The sequence below is a fragment of the Microcaecilia unicolor genome, chromosome 4, assembly GCF_901765095.1.
Source record: "Microcaecilia unicolor chromosome 4, aMicUni1.1, whole genome shotgun sequence".
Classification (NCBI taxonomy): domain Eukaryota; kingdom Metazoa; phylum Chordata; class Amphibia; order Gymnophiona; family Siphonopidae; genus Microcaecilia; species Microcaecilia unicolor.
The window spans coordinates 224,037,467-224,056,398 of NC_044034.1; the positions used below are offsets into that span (position 1 = coordinate 224,037,467).

Genomic DNA, 18,932 nt, shown 5'->3' on the forward strand with positions numbered 1-18,932 from the left:
CGAGGGCTAGCAAACGCTGTTGCTAGTGAAGATCTCCGATCGGAGGGGCTGCCGTGGACGTCACCCATTCGTGAGATCAATCAGCCTGCTGTCCTCGGAGAATACCTTCTACAGGTATGTAGCTTTCGCTTTCTTATTTATTTATTTATTTATTTATTGCATTTGTATCCCACATTATCCCACCTATTTGCAGGCTCAATGTGGCTTACATAGTTTTGTTATGACATTGTCATTCCAGAATATCAGATACAATTAGTAGTGTGCAGAGATTGAGTAAGGGAAAAAAGAGGACGTGATTAGGCGGTTGATTGTAGAGGTGGATTTTCATAGCTGGGTGGGTTGGTAAAGTGGATCAGTGAAGCTATTGGTTCTCTTTGTAGGCCTTATTGAAGAAGTGTGTCGTCAGAGATTTGCGAAAGTTATTTGTTTCGACAATTGATTTCAGGTCTGTGGGTAATGCATTCCATATCTGCGTACTCGTGTAAGAGAAGGTGGTGGTATGCATCAGCTTGTATTTTAGTCCTTTACAGCTGGGGAAGTGCAAATTGAGGAATTTGCGGGATTTTCTTGTTGCGTTTCTGGGAGGTAGGTCCACGAGGTTTAGCATGTAGATAGGGGCGTCTGCGTGAATGATTTTGTGTACAATCGTGCATATCTTGAACGCAATGCGCTCCTTCAGTGGGAGCCAGTGCAGTTTCTCCCTTAGGGGTTTTGCACTTTCATATTTAGTTTTTCCAAATATGAGTCTGGCGCCAGTATTCTGGGCTGTTTGGAGTTTTTTGATAGTCTGTTCTTTGCAGCCAGCATATTGTGCGTTGCAGTAGTCCAGATGGCTTATTACCATTGACTGTACCAGGGTACGGAAGATGTATCTGGGGAAGAAAGGTTTTACTCTTTTGAGTTTCCACATGGTGTGGAACATCTATTTTGTCGTGTTCTTCACGTGGGTGTCAAGAGTGAGGTTTCAGTCAATAGTAACCCCAAGAATTTTCAAGTTTTCTGAGACAGGAAGAGAACAGTATGGTGTGATTATGGTGGAGACGTTTTTTGTGTTATGTTGGGAGGTGAGTACAAGACATTGTGTTTTTTCTGCGTTAAGTTTTAATTGGAATGCGTCCACCCAGGTGTGCATGATTTGGAGGCTTTGGTTGATCTCGTTGGTGATTTCATTTAGATCATGTTTGAACGGGATGTAGATTGTGACATCATCTGCATATATGTAGGGATTGAGGTTTTGATTGGCTAGAAGTTTGGCTAAAGGTGTCATCATTAGGTTGAATAAGGTTGGTGAGAGGGGGGATCCTTGAGGAACTCCACATTCAGGTGTCCATGGGGGTGATCTGTCTGCGTGCGTTGTTACTTGGTATGATCTTGTGGTCAGGAATACTTTGAACCATTTGAGAACTGTGCCTCCTACTCTGAAATATTCTAGTATATGTAATAGTATTTTATGATTAACCATGTCGAAGGCACTGGACATGTCGAATTGTAGGAGGAGTATGTTGTTACCTGTTGCAATTGCTTGTCTGAATGAGTTCATTGCGGACACTAGAACAGTTTCAGTGCTGTGATTTGACCGAAATCCTGATTGAGAATTATGCAGAATTGAGTATTTGTTTAGGTATTCAGTAAGTTGTTTCGTCACTACACCTTCCATGAGTTTGGTTATGAGCGGAATGGATGCTACTGGGCGATAATTGGTTAGGTCCAATGTGCTTTTCTTGGCATCTTTTGGCAGCGGTGTAAGTAGGATGTTTCCTTTTTCCGTGGGAAAGAGCCCATTTTGAAGCCTATGGTTTATGTGGTTCGTGAGGTCTGTTTTGAATTGTTTGGGTGCAGATCTTATTAAACTAGTAGGGCAAATGTCTAGTTTGCATTGTGATTTGGCATATTTTCCGAGCCAGTGAGAGATTTCGTCTGATGAGAGTGTGTCAAGGTTGGTCCAAGATCGATCTGCTGGGTATTCCCCGGGTTTTGGGTCTAGACATTCAAGGATTTCTGTGTACTCCTTCTACAGGTATGTAGCTTTCGCTTTCTTTGGAGCAAACTCCATTTACACTGCCCTCTGTCTTCTTCCTCTTAACCAGTTTGTAACCCAGTAACTTTAGGGCCCATGCTGAGGGCACTCAGTTTATTTATCAGTCGCCTGTGGGGAACCATGTCAAAGGCTTTGCTAAAATCTAAGTGCACCAAATCTAGCAGTCACTCTAAATCCAAATGTTAGTCACCTAGTCAATGAAATTAGTTACATTTGTCTGATAAAACCTGCCTCTAGTACATAAGTAAATAAGTAATGCCACACTGGAAAAAGACCAAGGGTCCATCGAGCCCAGCAAAACCATGCTACCTTGGATCCTATAGTCTGTTCTAGAAACCTTACTGTCTTCTGCTTTAGGAGCATTTCCATTAATTTACTTACACAGAAGTCAGACTAACATGCCTGTAATTCCGCTTTTGTGGAGAGGAACCACATCTGCCCTTCTCCAATCCTCTGGGACCAGTCCATTCTTTAGAGTATGTTTCTTTAAACATTGAAAAGGTCAGACAGTGGAGCTGCCTGAACTTCTTTGAATTCCTTGAGTACCCTTGGATGTATTCCATCAGGCCCCATCACTTTATGTACTTTTAGTTTATCAAATTCCTCATGAACACAGGCTTCTGAGAATCGATCTAGGTCTGCTACACATCCATTCCCATTAGCGTTTGTTTTCTGTGTGAAATATTTGGTAAGCTTCTACATAGTCCTCCCCTTCTCTCTTGATCCTTACAATATTACTTTGCCTCACCAATCTAATGCATTTTTTTGAGGGGGTAAGCAAACGTGGACAATGGGGAGCCGGTTGATATTGTATATCTGGATTTTCAGAAGGCGTTTGACAAAGTGCCGCACGAAAGACTCCTGAAGAAATTGCAGAGTCATGGAATCGGAGGTAGGGTATTATTATGGATTAAGAACTGGTTGAAAGATAGGAAGCAGAGAGTAGGATTGCGTGGCCAGTATTCTCAGTGGAGGAGGGTAGTTAGTGGGGTCCCGCAGGGGTCTGTGCTGGGTCCGTTGCTTTTTAATGTATTTATAAATGACCTAGAGATGGGAATAACTAGTGAGGTAATTAAATTCGCCGATGACACAAAATTATTCAGGGTTGTCAAGTCGCAGGAGGAATGTGAACGATTACAGGAGGACCTTGCGAGACTGGGAGAATGGGCGTGCAAGTGGCAGATGAAGTTCAATGTTGACAAGTGCAAAGTGATGCATGTGGGTAAGAGGAACCCGAATTATAGCTACGTCTTGCAAGGTTCCGCGTTAGGAGTTACGGATCAAGAAAGGGATCTGGGTGTCGTCGTCGATGATACGCTGAAACCTTCTGCTCAGTGTGCTGCCGCGGCTAGGAAAGCGAATAGAATGTTGGGTGTTATTAGGAAGGGTATGGAGTCCAGGTGTGCGGATGTTATAATGCCGTTGTATCGCTCCATGGTGCGACCGCACCTGGAGTATTGTGTTCAGTACTGGTCTCCGTATCTCAAAAAAGATATAGTAGAATTGGAAAAGGTACAGCGAAGGGCGACGAAAATGATAGTGGGGATGGGACGACTTTCCTATGAAGAGAGGCTGAGAAGGCTAGGGCTTTTCAGCTTGGAGAAGAGACGGCTGAGGGGAGATATGATAGAAGTGTATAAAATAATGAGTGGAATGGATCGGGTGGATGTGAAGCGACTGTTCACGCTATCCAAAAATACTAGGACTAGAGGGCATGAGTTGAAGCTACAGTGTGGTAAATTTAAAACGAATCGGAGAAAATTTTTCTTCACCCAACGGGTAATTAGACTCTGGAATTCGTTGCCGGAGAACGTGGTACGGGCGGTTAGCTTGACGGAGTTTAAAAAGGGGTTAGATAGATTCCTAAAGGACAAGTCCATAGACCGCTATTAAATGGACTTGGAAAAATTCCGCATTTTTAGGTATAACTTGTCTGGAATGTTTTTACGTTTGGGGAGCGTGCCAGGTGCCCTTGACCTGGATTGGCCACTGTCGGTGACAGGATGCTGGGCTAGATGGACCTTTGGTCTTTCCCAGTATGGCACTACTTATGTACTTATGTACTTCCTCTTATCATAAGAACATAAGAGTAGCCATACTGGGTCAGACCAATGGTCCATCTAGCCCAGTATCCTGCTTCCAACAATGATCAATCTAGGTCACAAGTACCTAGCAGAAATCCAGTTAGTAGCAACACTAACATATCTTTAAAAAAAAAAGTCTTGTCCCCCAATTTATTGTACTGGCTATTTTTTCTTCCATTTGTTTTTGCTGTAACTACTACTTCAGTTTTCTTTAGCTTTTCGAGGTATTGTTGCTCATCTTCCTCTTTCTGTGAGGTATTATTATTTATGAAGGCTAACCTGTTTTCCTTTACCTTTTCAGCTATTACGTTTGAGAATTAAACCGGCCTTCTTTTCTTCTTACTTTTATTTACACCTTAACAGAAAGGTTTGTCACCCTTAAAATAGTTCCGTTCAGTTTTGCACACTATTTTTCTACTTCCCCAAGCTGTTCCCATGCAAATAATTCTTTGAGATATTCCCCCTTCTTGACAAAGTTAGTTCTTTTGAAGTCTAGAAACTTTAGCATTAATATTAAACCACACCATTTGGTGACCTTTGGATGCTAAATGGATCTCCCCCTGTAATATCAGAAACACACTCTCCATTTATATGCACCAGGTCCAGAATAGCTGCATCCTGCTAGGGTTTCGTTAGCACCTGTTGGAACATTTCCTCCTGTAGCAAATCCAAGATCTCCTCCTTACTTTTCTACACAACCCTGGAACAGGGATGTCTCAATCAACGTCTGGCATATTAAAAATCACCTTTTAATATTATGTCCTCTTTCACATTTATCTTGTGAATGTCTTCAATTGAAATCTGTCCTGACTGAGTAAGGAGGCCTATATAATCGCACCAATGTAAATATATTTTCCATTCCTTCCAGATTAACCCACAGTGCTTTGGCCTTACTCCATCCAGCTCATTTTCGAAAGAGATCGCCGGCCATCTTCCGACACAAATCAGGAGATGGCCTGTGATCTCCTGAACCCAGCCAAATCGGTATAATCGAAAGCCGATTTTGGCTGGGTTCAACTGCTTTCCGTCGCAGAGCCAGCAAAATATTATGGGGGCGTGTCGGTAGGGTAGTGAAGGCGGGACGGGGGCGTGCTCACGAGATGGCCGGCTTCGCCTGATAATGGGGAAAAAAAAGCCAGGCTTGACGAGCATTTCTCCAGCTTTACTTGGTCCCTTTTTTTTTTTTAACGACCAAGCTTCAAAAAGGAGCCCCAACTGACCAAATGACCACCGGAGGAAATCGGGGATGACCCCCTTACTCCCCCAGTGGTCACCAACCCCCTCCCACCCAAAAAAAAAAAAAAAATTTTGCCAGCCTCTATGCCAGCCTCAAATGTCATACCCAGCTCCCTGATAGCAGTATGCAAGTCCCTAGAGCAGTTTTTAGTGGGTGCAGTGCACTTCAGACAGGTGGATCCAGGCCCATCCCCCCCTACCTATTACACTTGTGCTGGTAAAAAGGAGCCCACCAAACCCACTGTACCCACATGTAGGTGCCCCCCTTCAACCCTTAGGGCTATGGTAATGGTGTAGAGTTGTGGGCAGTGGGTTTTGGGGGGGATTTGGGGAGGAGGGCTAAACAACCAAGTGAAGGGAGCTATGCACCTGGGAGCTATTTTTATTTTTTTAATTTTTAGAAGTGCCCCCTAGGGTGCCTGGTTGGTGTCCTGGCATGTCAGGGGGGCCAGTGCACTACAAATGCTGGCTCCTCCCATGACCAAATGCCTTGGATTTCACCGGGTTTGAGATGGCCGGCATTATTTTCCAATATAGCCGAAAACCGATGCCGGCCATCTCAAACCTGCCAATCTTTGACATTTGGCCGGGCCCAACCGTATTAGCAAAGAAAAAGATGGCCAGCCATTCTTGCTTGTTAGTCCAGTCCTAGGTGGGGGGGTTTGCCTCCTGCTGCCACTCGATGACAGTAGGCCAAGGGCTCACGTTGTTCCACAGTCCGTTTGTTTACAGCCTGAGACCGTGACAGCAAGCTTCCACATGTGCACCTAGCTGCTTCACCCTCTGTCCTAGAGCCATGAAGTCACTTGTTATATTCAGTGGGATACCTAGCAATGCCATTTGTGCCAGCGTGGATGAATAGCATAAGATAATGGTCAGTAGGCTTGATGAGTTTCAGCAAGCTTTCTGTTACATCTCAAATCTTGGCACCAGGCAGACAGCACACCTCCCTGGACATGATGTCTGGTCAGAAGAAGGGGGCCTCTGTTCCTCTCAGAAGAGAATCATCAACTGCCACTAAACCCTCCAATGTTCTTTGACATTGGAGGGTTTAGACTGGATTACCCCAGTACATCTCAATGCATTACTTCATGTTCTCATATTTTAGAAATATTGTATATGTGATTATTTGCCCATGCAATCTGGTATATGTGGGTCAATTATCTCAGCCCATTAAGATATGTTTTACAGAACATAAATCTTGTATAGTAAACAATCGAGCGTGGTACCGGAAGATTGGAGGGTGGCCAATGTAACGCTCATTTTTAAAAAAGGCTCCAGGGGAGATCCGGGAAATTATAGACCGGTGAGTCTGATGTCAGTGCCGGGGAAAATGGTAGAGGCTATTATTAAAAACAAAATTACAGAGCACATCCGAGGACATGGATTACTGAGACCGAGTCAGCACGGCTTTTGTGTGGGGAAATCTTGCCTGACCAATTTACTTCAATTCTTTGAAGGAGTAAACAAACATGTGGACAAAGGGGAGCCGGTTGATATTGTGTATCTGGATTTTCAAAAGGCGTTGACAAGGTACCTCATGAAAGGCTACAGAGGAAATTGGAGGGTCATGGGATAGGAGGAAATGTCCTATTGTGGATTAAAAACTGGTTGAAGGATAGGAAACAGAGAGTGGGGTTAAATGGGCAGTATTCACAATGGAGAAGGGTAGTTAGTGGGGTTCCTCAGGGGTCTGTGCTAGGACCGCTGCTTTTTAATATATTTATAAATGATTTAGAGATGGGAGTAACTAGCGAGGTAATTAAATTTGCTGATGACACAAAGTTATTCAAAGTCGTTAACTCGCGACAGGATTGTGAAAAATTACCTTACGAGACTGGGAGACTGGGCGGCTAAATGGCAGAAGACGTTTAATGTGAGCAAGTGCAAGGTGATGCATGTGGGAAAAAAGAACCCGAATTATAGCTACGTCATGCAAGGTTCCACGTTAGGAGTTACGGACCAAGAAAGGGATCTGGGTGTCGTCGTCGATAACACACTGAAACCTTCTGCTCAGTGTGCTGCTGCGGCTAGGAAAGCGAATAGAATGTTGGGTATTATTAGGAAGGTATGGAAAACAGGTGTGAGGATGTTATAATGCCGTTGTATCGCTCCATGGTGCGACCGCACCTTGAGTATTGTGTTCAATTCTGGTCGCCGCATCTCAAGAAAGATATAGTAGAAATGGAAAAGGTGCAGCGAAGGGCGACTAAAATGATAGCGGGGATGGGACGACTTCCCTATGAAGAAAGACTAAGGAGGCTAGGGCTATTCAGCTTGGAGAAGAGACGGCTGAGGGGAGACATGATAGAGGTATATAAAATAATGAGTGGAGTGGAACAGGTGGATGTGAAACGTCTGTTCCCGCTTTCCAAAAATACTAGGACTAGGGGGCATGCGATTAAACTACAGTGTAGTAAATTTAAAACAAATCGGAGGAAAATTTTTCTTCACCCAACGTGTAATTAAACTCAGGAATTCATTGCCGGAAAATGTGGTGAAGGCGGTTAGCTTAGCAGAGTTTAAAAAGGGGTTGGACGGTTTCCTAAAGGACAAGTCCATAAACCGCTACTAAACGGACTTGGAAAAATCCAAAAATTCCAGGAATAACTTGTATAGAATGTTTGTACGTTTGGGAAGCTTGCCAGGTGCCCTTGGCCTGGATTGGCCACTGTCGTGGACAGGATGCTGGGCTCGATGGACCCTGGTCTTTCCCAGTATGGCATTACTTATGTACTTACTAGCCGTTGAGCCCGTAAAAACGGGCTGGTATTGAGGTTTTCCTCCCCCCGCGGTCACCACCGCTCCCTCCCCCCCCGCGAAGTCGCCACCGCTCCCCCCCACTCGGAGTCGCCGCCGCCGCCACCCCTCCACCTGGCCCGGGCCCTCTCTTCACTTCTGAACTTACAGATCCATTCGCCGAACGCAGCAACGCACATCAGCTGAGCTGCCCTTCCTTCTCTGCCTGTGTGTGTCCCGCCCTCGCTGACGTTACGTCACAGGAGGGCGGGGCCACAGCAAAGAAGGAAGGGCTCACTGCAGCTCAGCTGATGTGCGTTGCTGCGTTCGGCGAATGGATGTGTAAGTTCAGAAGGGAAGAGAGGGCCCGGGCCGGGTGGAGGGGTGGCGGCGGCGGCGACTCTGGGTGGGGGGGGGGGAGCGGTAGCAACCTCGGCGGCGCAGTTTCCCTCTCTGTCCCGCCCCCCCCCCCCCCCCCCCGTCATCACGTATGACGCGGGTGGGCGGGACAGAGAGGGAAGTCTCTACTGCGCATTTGCGAGTGAGTACGGTCACTCGCCGTTTATATGTTTGATGTCTGCCCCTGTTCAGCATTGGCAGGATTTACATTATTGGCAAGACATTAAATGGAGAATAAATGATACTATTCAGCTTGGGCTGGAGGTTGGCAATTTTGAACAAATGCTTAATTTTAAAGAAAAGTGCTGGATCTGCGTTTTGGGTACCATGCAACCTCGCGGTTTAAATACAGAATTAGAATAGTGGTCATTAGTTTGACGGCTTTGTTCGGGAGTATGTGGGAGTGTAGACTTATCGGGATGTTTACCAGTCATGTGCTTCACTAAATGCATTTAATAGCGTCCTGGAGACGCTGGTTCCATGTTGGCTGCTTGCCAGAAGTGCAACTATGTATCCGTGAGTACTTCGAGATTGTTTTGAACATGTGCCGCGTGTTTTTGCAGAACTTGTTACTGATATATTCTTATTTTTTCTAGCAGACTGCTACAATACCTTGACGAAGGAAGTGAAACCTGGCCATGTTGGCAGCAGGTCCGGTTTTACTAACACTCAGCTGAATATTGGTTTGAGCAACACTTTGAAGATAAGTACTAAGAAAGCATGTTGCGTAACTTTTATTTAAAATCAAAAATTTTGTCACAAAGTTTGGTTAAAAAAAATCAGGACTTGTGAGGAAAGGCTATTTTGGCACTAAAAAAATAAATAAATTGTGATATAAGTATGCCATGTAGTCTGAGGATCCCTTAAAAATTGTTTAAAAAAATAATGGTTTGGGTGGGGGGCAAGATGGCGGCCAGCAAGCATGCTGCAAACAGAGCTCCATCCTGAACCTTATTTTAGTGCGTGTAAGAGCGCTTTACCTCATTTTCCCATGCCTAAATGCAAAGAAAAGCTCCGGGCACCCTCCAGGTTGTCTGCTCCAGCACTTCGGCAGACGGAGATTTTGAACTTCGCGCGTCAGAATGTCACATCTGACATTTCCACTGCACAGGGTATGAAGAAGAGCCCTGCGCTAGAGATTGATGCTGTGCTCAGCCCGGCTGGCCCAGCTATTTCTCCTGCTCCTCGACCTATGGCAACCTCTCAGACATCTACGGCAGCTGGGTTGTTGTTGCCGCCTACAACTTCAGTTGGAGGGCTGGAGTCACGCTCTCTACTTCAGGGCTTTTACTATCAGGAAGCCAGACTGAGGTCTTGGCTGTCTCAGGAGGATGTCAGGATGACCCAGGAAAATGCATTGTTGTTCCTTCCCTGGTTAAGCCTGCAGAGGTGACAGACTATATTTGGAATGCTCTGGATACCATACACAAGGTATGTGCCTTGGTTTTGCCTACCGTACGTGTAAATGCAGCCAGGATTCAAAAAATAGAAGACGCTTTAAAAACCTATGAGGGGGAGTTTAAAAAGATGACAGACAAAGTTCAACAGTTAAAACAGGCTCAAAGTATTACAGTGCAAGATCGTCTTCTGTTTCAGAGAAAATTGGAGAACTTTGAAAATTACACAAAACTGAGCGTGCTCTTGTTGAATTTTCCTCAAATAATTGAAACATCACCAAAGGAAGCTTCTATAAATATTTTCAAGAAGTGTTTAGATACTCCCAGAGGTTTTCATCCATTACCTAGAATCTTTATGTTTTGCATTTTAGTTTTTGATGCTCTGGAATTCGTTGCCAGAGAACGTAAGTAAAGTGGTTAGCTTAGCGGGGTATAAAAAATAGGTTTGGATGGCTTCCTAAAGGAAAAGTCCATAGATCATTATTAAAATGAACTTGGGGAAATTCTACTGCTTATTTCTAGAATAAGCAGCATAAAATGTATTCTACTGTTTGGGGATCTTGCCATGTACTTGAGACCTGGATTGGCCACTGTTGGAAACAGGATGCTGGGCTTGTTGGACCTTCAGTCTGTCCCTGTATGGCAATACTTATGTACTTATACCAATTTCAAAAGAAACTATCAAATCTTGTTAGAGAATCATCTGTGGTTGACGTGCCTTCAGATAGTTTGGTCGACTGGCATTTTGGAAAAATCTTAGGAGGAGGTTATTGCGAGGACAACTTTGTTGGTTACTTTTGTTTTCAACCAATATAAGGATAATCTACAGCGTTTATACTTTAGGTCTAAAGATTTGAGCTTTCTTGGTGGAAAAGTTTCTATATTTCCTGGTGTGGCAAGATCTACTCAGTCTAGACGTAGGCAATTCATTTCCCTTCAACAATGTATGGTTGATATTGGTGCTAAGTTTCAGTTGAGATATCCATGTAAATGTGTTATTTATTTTGATAATTATCAATATATATTTTATGATGTTTCTCAGTTGCAGTTTTTCTTGGAAGGGAAAGGTTCTGCTGCAAATTGAGAATGAATCATCTCAATAAGTCTGAGCCGTGATATAATGACATTCAGCTTGCTTTTATGCTAGTATTAGGATCAGGCGACCCTTAGGGGGAGGAATGCTGGCTTCGGCCTAACCCCTGGTAAGCCTTTTCCTCAGCTGAGAGGTGCCCAGCTCTACCACCGGCTGCCTTTCAGGTGCTGTAGAGGACTTGCAGCTCATCTGCATATCCTTTCAGCCTTCTCCGGGGTGACTCCCAGGTCTGCTCCGATCCACTCAGGGCCTCCGCTCTAGGTGCCGCGCGCCAGGGCATTTTTCTCTTGACATCTATTTTTTTCCCAGTTACTCTATCTGTTGCTTAACACCTCAGTCACTACATATGCATCCATAAACACCTCAGTCACTACTCATGGCCCCTATACACATTCTTTTCCTTGACCTGTCCCTTCCTAATCTTTCCCCCCCTCCCCCTACTGCTGTCTACCGCAGGAACTCACTGCCCATCCATGTCCTCTCCCGTCCTGCTCACTACTACAATACCCTACCCACCCCCGTCCCTCACCACCTCACTATCTCTCCTATCCCCCTCCTCCTTCCTAGCTCTCAACCTTCATCACTTCCTTCCTGCCATTAACCCATCCCTATTCCTCCTAAGCGCATCCTGCCTTCGTCGCCCTACCTCCCCCACCCTCCTTCGCACTCTCTTGCTCTTTCTCTTGCTATCTGCGGGAGACATGAATCCCAATCCAGGTCCCCCCACACCTGTCCTCGTCCTATCCATGCAAACGATTCCGGGATGTCTCCAATCTCATCTCTATTCCCCTCCTCCCCCCTCTTCCCTCCCCTTCTCGTGTGCCCTGTGGAATGCCCGCTCGGTCTGCAACAAACTTTCCTTCATCCACGATCTCTTCATCTCCCGTTCCCTCCAACTGCTCGCCCTAACAGAAACCTGGCTCACCCCCGACGACTCTGCCTCAGTCGCGGCCCTGTGCCATGGAGGTTATCTTTTCTCCCACACTCCCCGCCCAGTTGGCTGCGGAGGAGGAGTCAGGTTTCTACTTTCGCCCTCCTGTAGTTTTCAACCCCTCCTCCTACCGCAGTCTCACTGCTTCTCATCCTTTGAAGTTCACTCCATCCGTCTATTCTACCTGCTGCCACTCAGAGTTGCAGTCATTTACGGCCCCCCCCCCCCCCCCCGATAAGTCCCTCCCTCCCTTCCTTACCGACTTCGATGCCTGGCTCTCCATTTTTCTTGAACCCTCATCTCCGTCCCTCATTCTTGGAGACTTTAACATACACGCTGATGACCCATCTGACTCCTACGCTTCTCAGTTCCTCACTCTGACATCCTCCTTTAACCTCCAGCTGAGCTCCACCACCCCTACTCACCAAACTGGCCATTGTCTTGACCTCGTCCTCTCCTCTACCTGCTCACCCTCCAATTTCTGCGGCTCTGCTCTTCCTCTCTCAGATCATCACCTGATCACCTTCACAGTTCATCACCCTACTCCTCAGTCCCGCCCAACATTAACCACTACTTTCAGGAATCACTAGACTGTCGACCCTCCCACCTTATCCTCTTGTATCTCTAATCTCCTCCCTTCCATCATGTCCTCCAAGTCTGTCGACAAGGCTGTCTCTGCTTACAATGCCACTCTCTCCACCGCTGTGGACACACTTGCACCATCCATCTCCCGTCCCACAAGGCGTACTAATCCCCAGCCCTGGCTGACCCCTTGCATCTGATACCTTCGCTCCTGCGCCCGATCTGGCGAATGCCTCTGGAGGAAATCTTGCACCCATACCGACTTCATTCATTACAAATTCATGCTATCCTCCTTCCAGTCCTCCCTATTCCTTGTCAAACAGGACTATTACACCCAATTGACTAATTCTCTCGGCTCCAATCCTCGTCGTCTCTTTGCCACCCTTAACTCCCTCCTCAAAGTGCCCTCTGCTCCCACCCGCACCCCCTCACTCTCTCCTTAATCATTAGCTGACTACTTCCGTGACAAGGTGCAGAAGATCAACCTCGAATTCACTACCAAGCCACCACCTCCTCTTCACCTTTTAACCCACTCCCTCAACCAACCAACCCAGGCCTCCTTCTCTTTTCCTGATATCACCGAGGAGGAAACCGCCCACCTTCTTTCCTCCTCGAAATGCACCACCTGTTCCTCTGATCCCATCCCCACCAACTTACTAAACACCATCTCTCCTACTGTCACCCCCCCATCTGTCATATCCTCAACCTCTCTCTCTCCACTGCAACTGTCCCTGACACCTTCAAGCATGCTGTAGTCACACCACTTCTCAAAAAAACCATCACTAGACCCTACCTGTCCTTCCAACTACCCGCCCAATCTCCCTCCTACCCTTCCTTTCCAAGATACTTGAATGCGCCGTTCACAGCCGCTGCCTTGATTTTCCTCTCCTCTCATGCCATCCTCGATCCGCTTCAATCCGGTTTTCGCCCTCTATACTCGACAGAAACGGCACTCACTAAAGTCTGTAATGACCTGTTCCTTGCCAAATCCAAAGGTCACTACTCCATCCTCATCCTCCTCGACCTATCCGCCGCTTTTGACACTGTCAATCATAATTACTTCTTGCTGCACTATCCTCATTTGGGTTCCAGGGCTCTGTCCTCTCCTGGTTCTCCTCTTATCTCTCCCACCGTACCTTCAGAGTACATTCTCATGGATCTTCCTCCACCCCCATCCCACTCTCTGTTGGAGTTCCTCAGGGATCTGTCCTTGGACCCCTTCTTTTTTCAATCTACACCTCTTCCCTGGGCTCGCTGATCTCATCTCATGGTTTCCAATACCATCTTTATGCCGATGACACCCAGCTTTATCTCTCCACACCAGACATAACTGCGGAAACCCAGGCCAAAGTATCAGCCTGCTTATCCGACATTGCTGCCTAGATGTCCAACCGCCACCTGAACCTGAACATGGCCAAGACCGAGCTCATTGTCTTTCCACCCAAACCCACTTCTCCTCTCCCTCCACTCTCTGTTTCGGTCGACAACACCATCATCCTCCCCGTCTCATCTGCCCACAACCTCGGAGTCATCTTCGACTCCTCCCTCTCCTTCTCTGCCCATATCCAGCAGACAGCCAAAACCTGTCGCTTCTTTCTCTATAACATCAGCAAAATTCGCCCCTTCCTCTCCGAGCACACCACCTGAACTCTCATCCACTCTCTCATCACCTCTCGCCTTGACTACTGCAACCTACTCCTCACTGGCCTCCCACTTAACCATCTATCCCCCCTTCAATCTGTTCAGAACTCTGCTGCCCATCTTACCTTCCGCCTAGACCGATATGTCACCCCTCTCCTCAAGTCACTTCACTGGCTTCCGATCAGGTACCACATACAGTTCAAGCTTCTCCTACTAACCTACAGATGCACTCAATCTGCAGTCCCTCATTACCTCTCTACCCTCATCTCCCCTTACGCTCCTACCCGTAACCTCCGCTCACAGGACAAATCCCTCCTCTCAGTACCCTTCTCCACCACCGCCAACTCCAGGCTCCGTCCTTTCTGCCTTGCCTCACCCTATGCTTGGAATAAACTCCCTGAGCCCATACGCCGAGCCCCCCTTCCCTGCCCATCTTCAAATCCTTGCTCAAAGCCCACCTCTTCAATGTCGTTCTCGGCACCTAACCATTGTACCTCTATCCAGGAAATCTTAACTGCCCCCAATTTGATTGACTGCACTTTTTTGTCCTTTAGATTGTAAGCTTCTTTGAGCAGGGACTGTCCTTCTTTGTTAGATTGTACAGCGCTGCGTAACCCTGGTAGCGCTTTAGAAATGTTAAATAGTAGTAGTAGTATTAATGTTTCCTTTTGAATTTCCCTATTTCCTCGGGGATATGGACTCTTGCCTGTCTCCATCTTTGGACTATATAGGGTTAATTTCATTTAATTTTGTTGCCTAGTTATTGCTTTTTTTATAATTTTTTTATTAATCTTTTATCCTTATTCAGTTTATTTTGAATGTAAATTTAAATGCAAATTTTAAAAAAATGATGGTTTGAAATAGTTAAGCTACACACTTCATGGTTGTTATTTATGAGCACTGCTGGGATATTTATGCACTTCCAAAACAGTGTGGCATTCGAGGCATGTCCGTCATTAAAGGTTAAGAAGTCCTGCCACTTCTGTTTAAGACATTTAGGAAACGTTATATCTGAATACAAAAAAAGCTGGAAATCTCCACCTTCCACTAACTCCGACTCTCATCCCTCCCATATTTACTTCTATCCAGACTGGAGAGTGATCTGATACTGCCAAAACACCAATCTCTGCCACTGTTTCCATAGAAAAAAGAGTTTTGGATATGAAAACAGTCTGTTCTAGAGAAGGTGTGATGTACTTTAGATAAATAAGTAAAATCCTTCTCCTGAAGGTGAAGAACTATTTCAGATCAAGACTCTGAAGCCATACTCCTAAGCTATTGTGAGAGCGAGGGCAGGCCCTTTGACTCCTAGACAAAGAATCTAGCTGTGAATCTAAAATGGAGTTAAAAGTTCCCCAGCAAGATCTTGTGCATGTTTGGGGCATTACTACACATGAGAGTAGCCAACAGAGATCTAAAAAAGGCCTTAGGTGTGTCATTCGGTGCATGTATAGAGGCTACCAAAACATGCATAGACTGATGGTTACCCTCTGTTATTATGTGTCTCCCCTCAGGATCTTTAAATGCATCTGGAAAAGGATTCTTTTATGAATTAAAATGGCCACCTCCACCTTCCTTTCGGGAGCAGATGCATAGAATCATTGTTCCACCCAAGAAGTTTTTAGTTTTTGATATTCAGAATCTGACAGTTTGGTTTCCTGTAAGCCTACAATACCTGCTTTGTATCTAGTCAATGTTTGCAGTATCTTTGACCTCTTTATACATTGCACATTCTAAGATGTGGCTCTTACTTTGGAATCTGACATTGAGTCACCCAGGCAGAGCCCAGGAGCAGATACCATATAGTTCTTTTTTGTCAGGGTGCCCAGCCAACACCCCAACAGGCAGACACAGACTAGAGCATTAGCCACAACAACTTCTCCCTCTATATCCCAAGTAAGATTCTCTCCCCAATGCCACAAATATCCCACAATAATCATTCCCTTCCTACCTCCTCCCAACCTCCCTAACCCCCCCCCCCCCCCCCCCCCCCCCCCAAGATCCCAGTGTAAGCACACATGTCCATATAGATACTTAGTGCAGTCCTGGTGGTCATTTCCATAACATAAAATAAGTACCATGTGTCCAGGGGAAAGTAAAAGAAAAAGTGGAAAAGTTGTTCTACCTTATGTATTCACTTCAGTATGTCCATCTTCTTTGCCGCCCTGATCCCAAAGGTATCAGCAATATGTACTGCAAAGGGTATACCCAAAATAGGTTTAAAGAAACTTCAGACTCTCCCCTCGGTCCTCAGTCAGCTGAGAAGGCTCAGTGATTATCAAACCATTTCTCCATCTGAACTTGAGTCTCCTCAGGAGTTGTAAAAATATAAGCACCCCGTCTTGGAGCATCCTAAGAGTAGCAGGGAACTGCAGAGTGAATCTGTTTCTATGCATTAAGCTTTTTAAAAACCTCCGTGTAGCCCCACCGCAGAGCAGAGACATGAATAGAATAATCTTGAAAGAGGAGAATTTCCTGATTTTGGTATTTCAGTTCTTTCCTGTACGATCTCGTGATGTGATCTTTTATCGCAAAGTTAAGGATCCGGGCTATCACAGTGTGGGACCTTGTGGCACCATCAATTTTCCTGCCCACTCAATGAGCATTTTCAATTCAGATTGGGCCTAGGTGTGAGTTCTACATGAGCTTTCTCAATAGCCAGCTCTTGAGGAATCCAAGTAGCTCAACATCCTTCAATGATTCAGGTAGACCGACAATACTGATTATCATTTCTTCTCGATCTGTTTTTCAGGTCATCCAGTTTCTCTGTGCAGGTTGTCACAGCAGCTCTCAGCTTACCTAGCTCAGGCTTCGCACCCAGTAGGGAATCCTCCTCCTTCCCCACTCATCTCTCTCGGCAACCCTGTTATTAAATTTAGTTAATGAGGCAGATAGGGCTGCAATTACTGTGTCAGTAAGTCTTTGGAGCAAGATGTCACTCGCCCCTGAAGTATCTCCCAGGGCATCTGCCATATTTGCTTCCCCTGATGCCATAGCCTTGGACTTTTCTTTGTCTTTTTCGCTGTTTTTTCTGGACATATCTGGAGCATTTGAGTATAAATTTGTCCATGCACCTTTAAAGAACCCCTTTGTGTACTTAGAATGTTTCTGTTGCTCAGAAAATCCCTCTGTGGATTTTGAAGGGGAGAACAGGCTGAGGAGCTCAGGAAAAACGCTGCTTCCTAGCTCACTGCATCACGTGATTCCCCCCCCCCCCCCCCCCCCACACACACACATACATACACACTGTTTGTTTTTTTTAACCTTTCAATGCATTGAATACATTTAACTCATTGCATTAAGGGTTAGCTTTCTTACATTTGTTTCTTAGAGTGAATTGCCTATTATTTTTGCCTACAGATTGAAAGAAGAGAGAACTGAAGCTATGATAAGACTGTTGCTATTGTGGAAATAAGTGGGTCATAATGTTTACATCTACAAGGTGCTTAGCTGAAGTGAAGCAGAATGTATAAATGTTTGAAATATCCATGCATTCTTTATCGTAAGTGGGAGATACCTGGTATGTGTTCTGTTTCTATTGCATTTGTTCTCAGTAGTGTCCTTGGAACCCACCTAGCCAGTCTAGCTTTGAGGATATTCACAATATACATAAGTTTGTTACTGAGCAATGAAGACAGTATACAAATATATCTTGTAAGTATTGTGGATGTCCTGAAAAAAGACTAGCTGGGTTGCTCATGGACTGGGTTGTGAACAGTTGTTCCTCATCATGAGACACTGAATTGTTCTTCCCTGACCTTGCAGGTGCATATCTGCCTAATCTGAAACAACTGAAGTTGAACAATAGCCTAATTATGTCCATCAGGTAAGAAAATGAAACAACTATAATTCACCAAATTATTGATTGGATTTTCTGTATGCTTCTGTGCTTCACTTTTGTGTTTCTATTACAGAAAAGGAAATGAGATTGCCAAATGTTTTGTCCTGTATAGGGTTACCACATGGAGGCATATTCTGGTTAGAACATCCAAATTCAAATTGACATCCAGGTCAGAACATGTCAAGTTCCACTGTTAGGAATTGGTTGTTGGACAGAAAACAGAGGGTAGGGTTATATGGTAATTTCTTTCAATGGAGGAGGGTGAACAGTGGAGTGCCACAGGGATCTGTACTGGGACTGGCACTATTTAACATATTTATAAATGACATGGAAATCGGAACAAGTGAGTTGATCAGATTTGCAGATGATACAAAACTATTCAAGGTTGTTAAAACACGTTTGGACTGTGAAATATTGCAGGAAGACCTTAGGAAATGTGAAGACCGGGCATCGAAATGACAGATGAAATTTAATGTGGACAAATGCAAGGTGATTCACATTGGAAAGAATAATCGGAATCATAGTTACCTGATGCTAGGGTTCACCTTGGGGATCAGTGGTCAAGAAAAAGATCTGGGTGTTGTTGTAGATAATACGCTGAAATCTTCTGCACAGTGTGTGGCCGCGGCCAAAAAAGCAAGCAGGATACTAGGAATTATTAGGAAAGGGATGGTGAATAAGACCGAAAATACTATTCTGCCTTTGTATCACTCCATGGTGCATCCGCATCTTGAGTATTGCATTCAGTTCTGGTCGCCGTATCTCAAAAAAGATATAGCAGAATTAGAAAAGGTTCCAAGAAGAGCGACCAAAATGATAAAGGGAATGGAACTCCTCTCGCATGAAGAAAGGCTAAAGAGGTTAGGGCTCTTCAGCTTGGAAAAGAGATGGATGAGGTGAGATATGATTGAGGTCTACAAAATCCTGAGTGGTGTAGAACGAGTAGAAGTA

At 45.2% G+C, this 18,932-nt stretch overlaps 1 protein-coding gene across 1 annotated transcript in view; it reads left to right on the forward strand.

The window, feature by feature from the left end:
• The window catches only part of LRRC56 (leucine rich repeat containing 56), a 407,692-nt gene that overhangs the window by 96,008 nt on the left and 292,752 nt on the right, over positions 1 to 18,932 (forward strand). Inside the window, exon 6 of the mRNA XM_030201285.1 lies at positions 17,906 to 17,966. Within this exon, the coding sequence (XP_030057145.1) occupies positions 17,906 to 17,966 (61 nt within the window). The remainder of the gene's footprint in view (positions 1 to 17,905; positions 17,967 to 18,932) is intronic.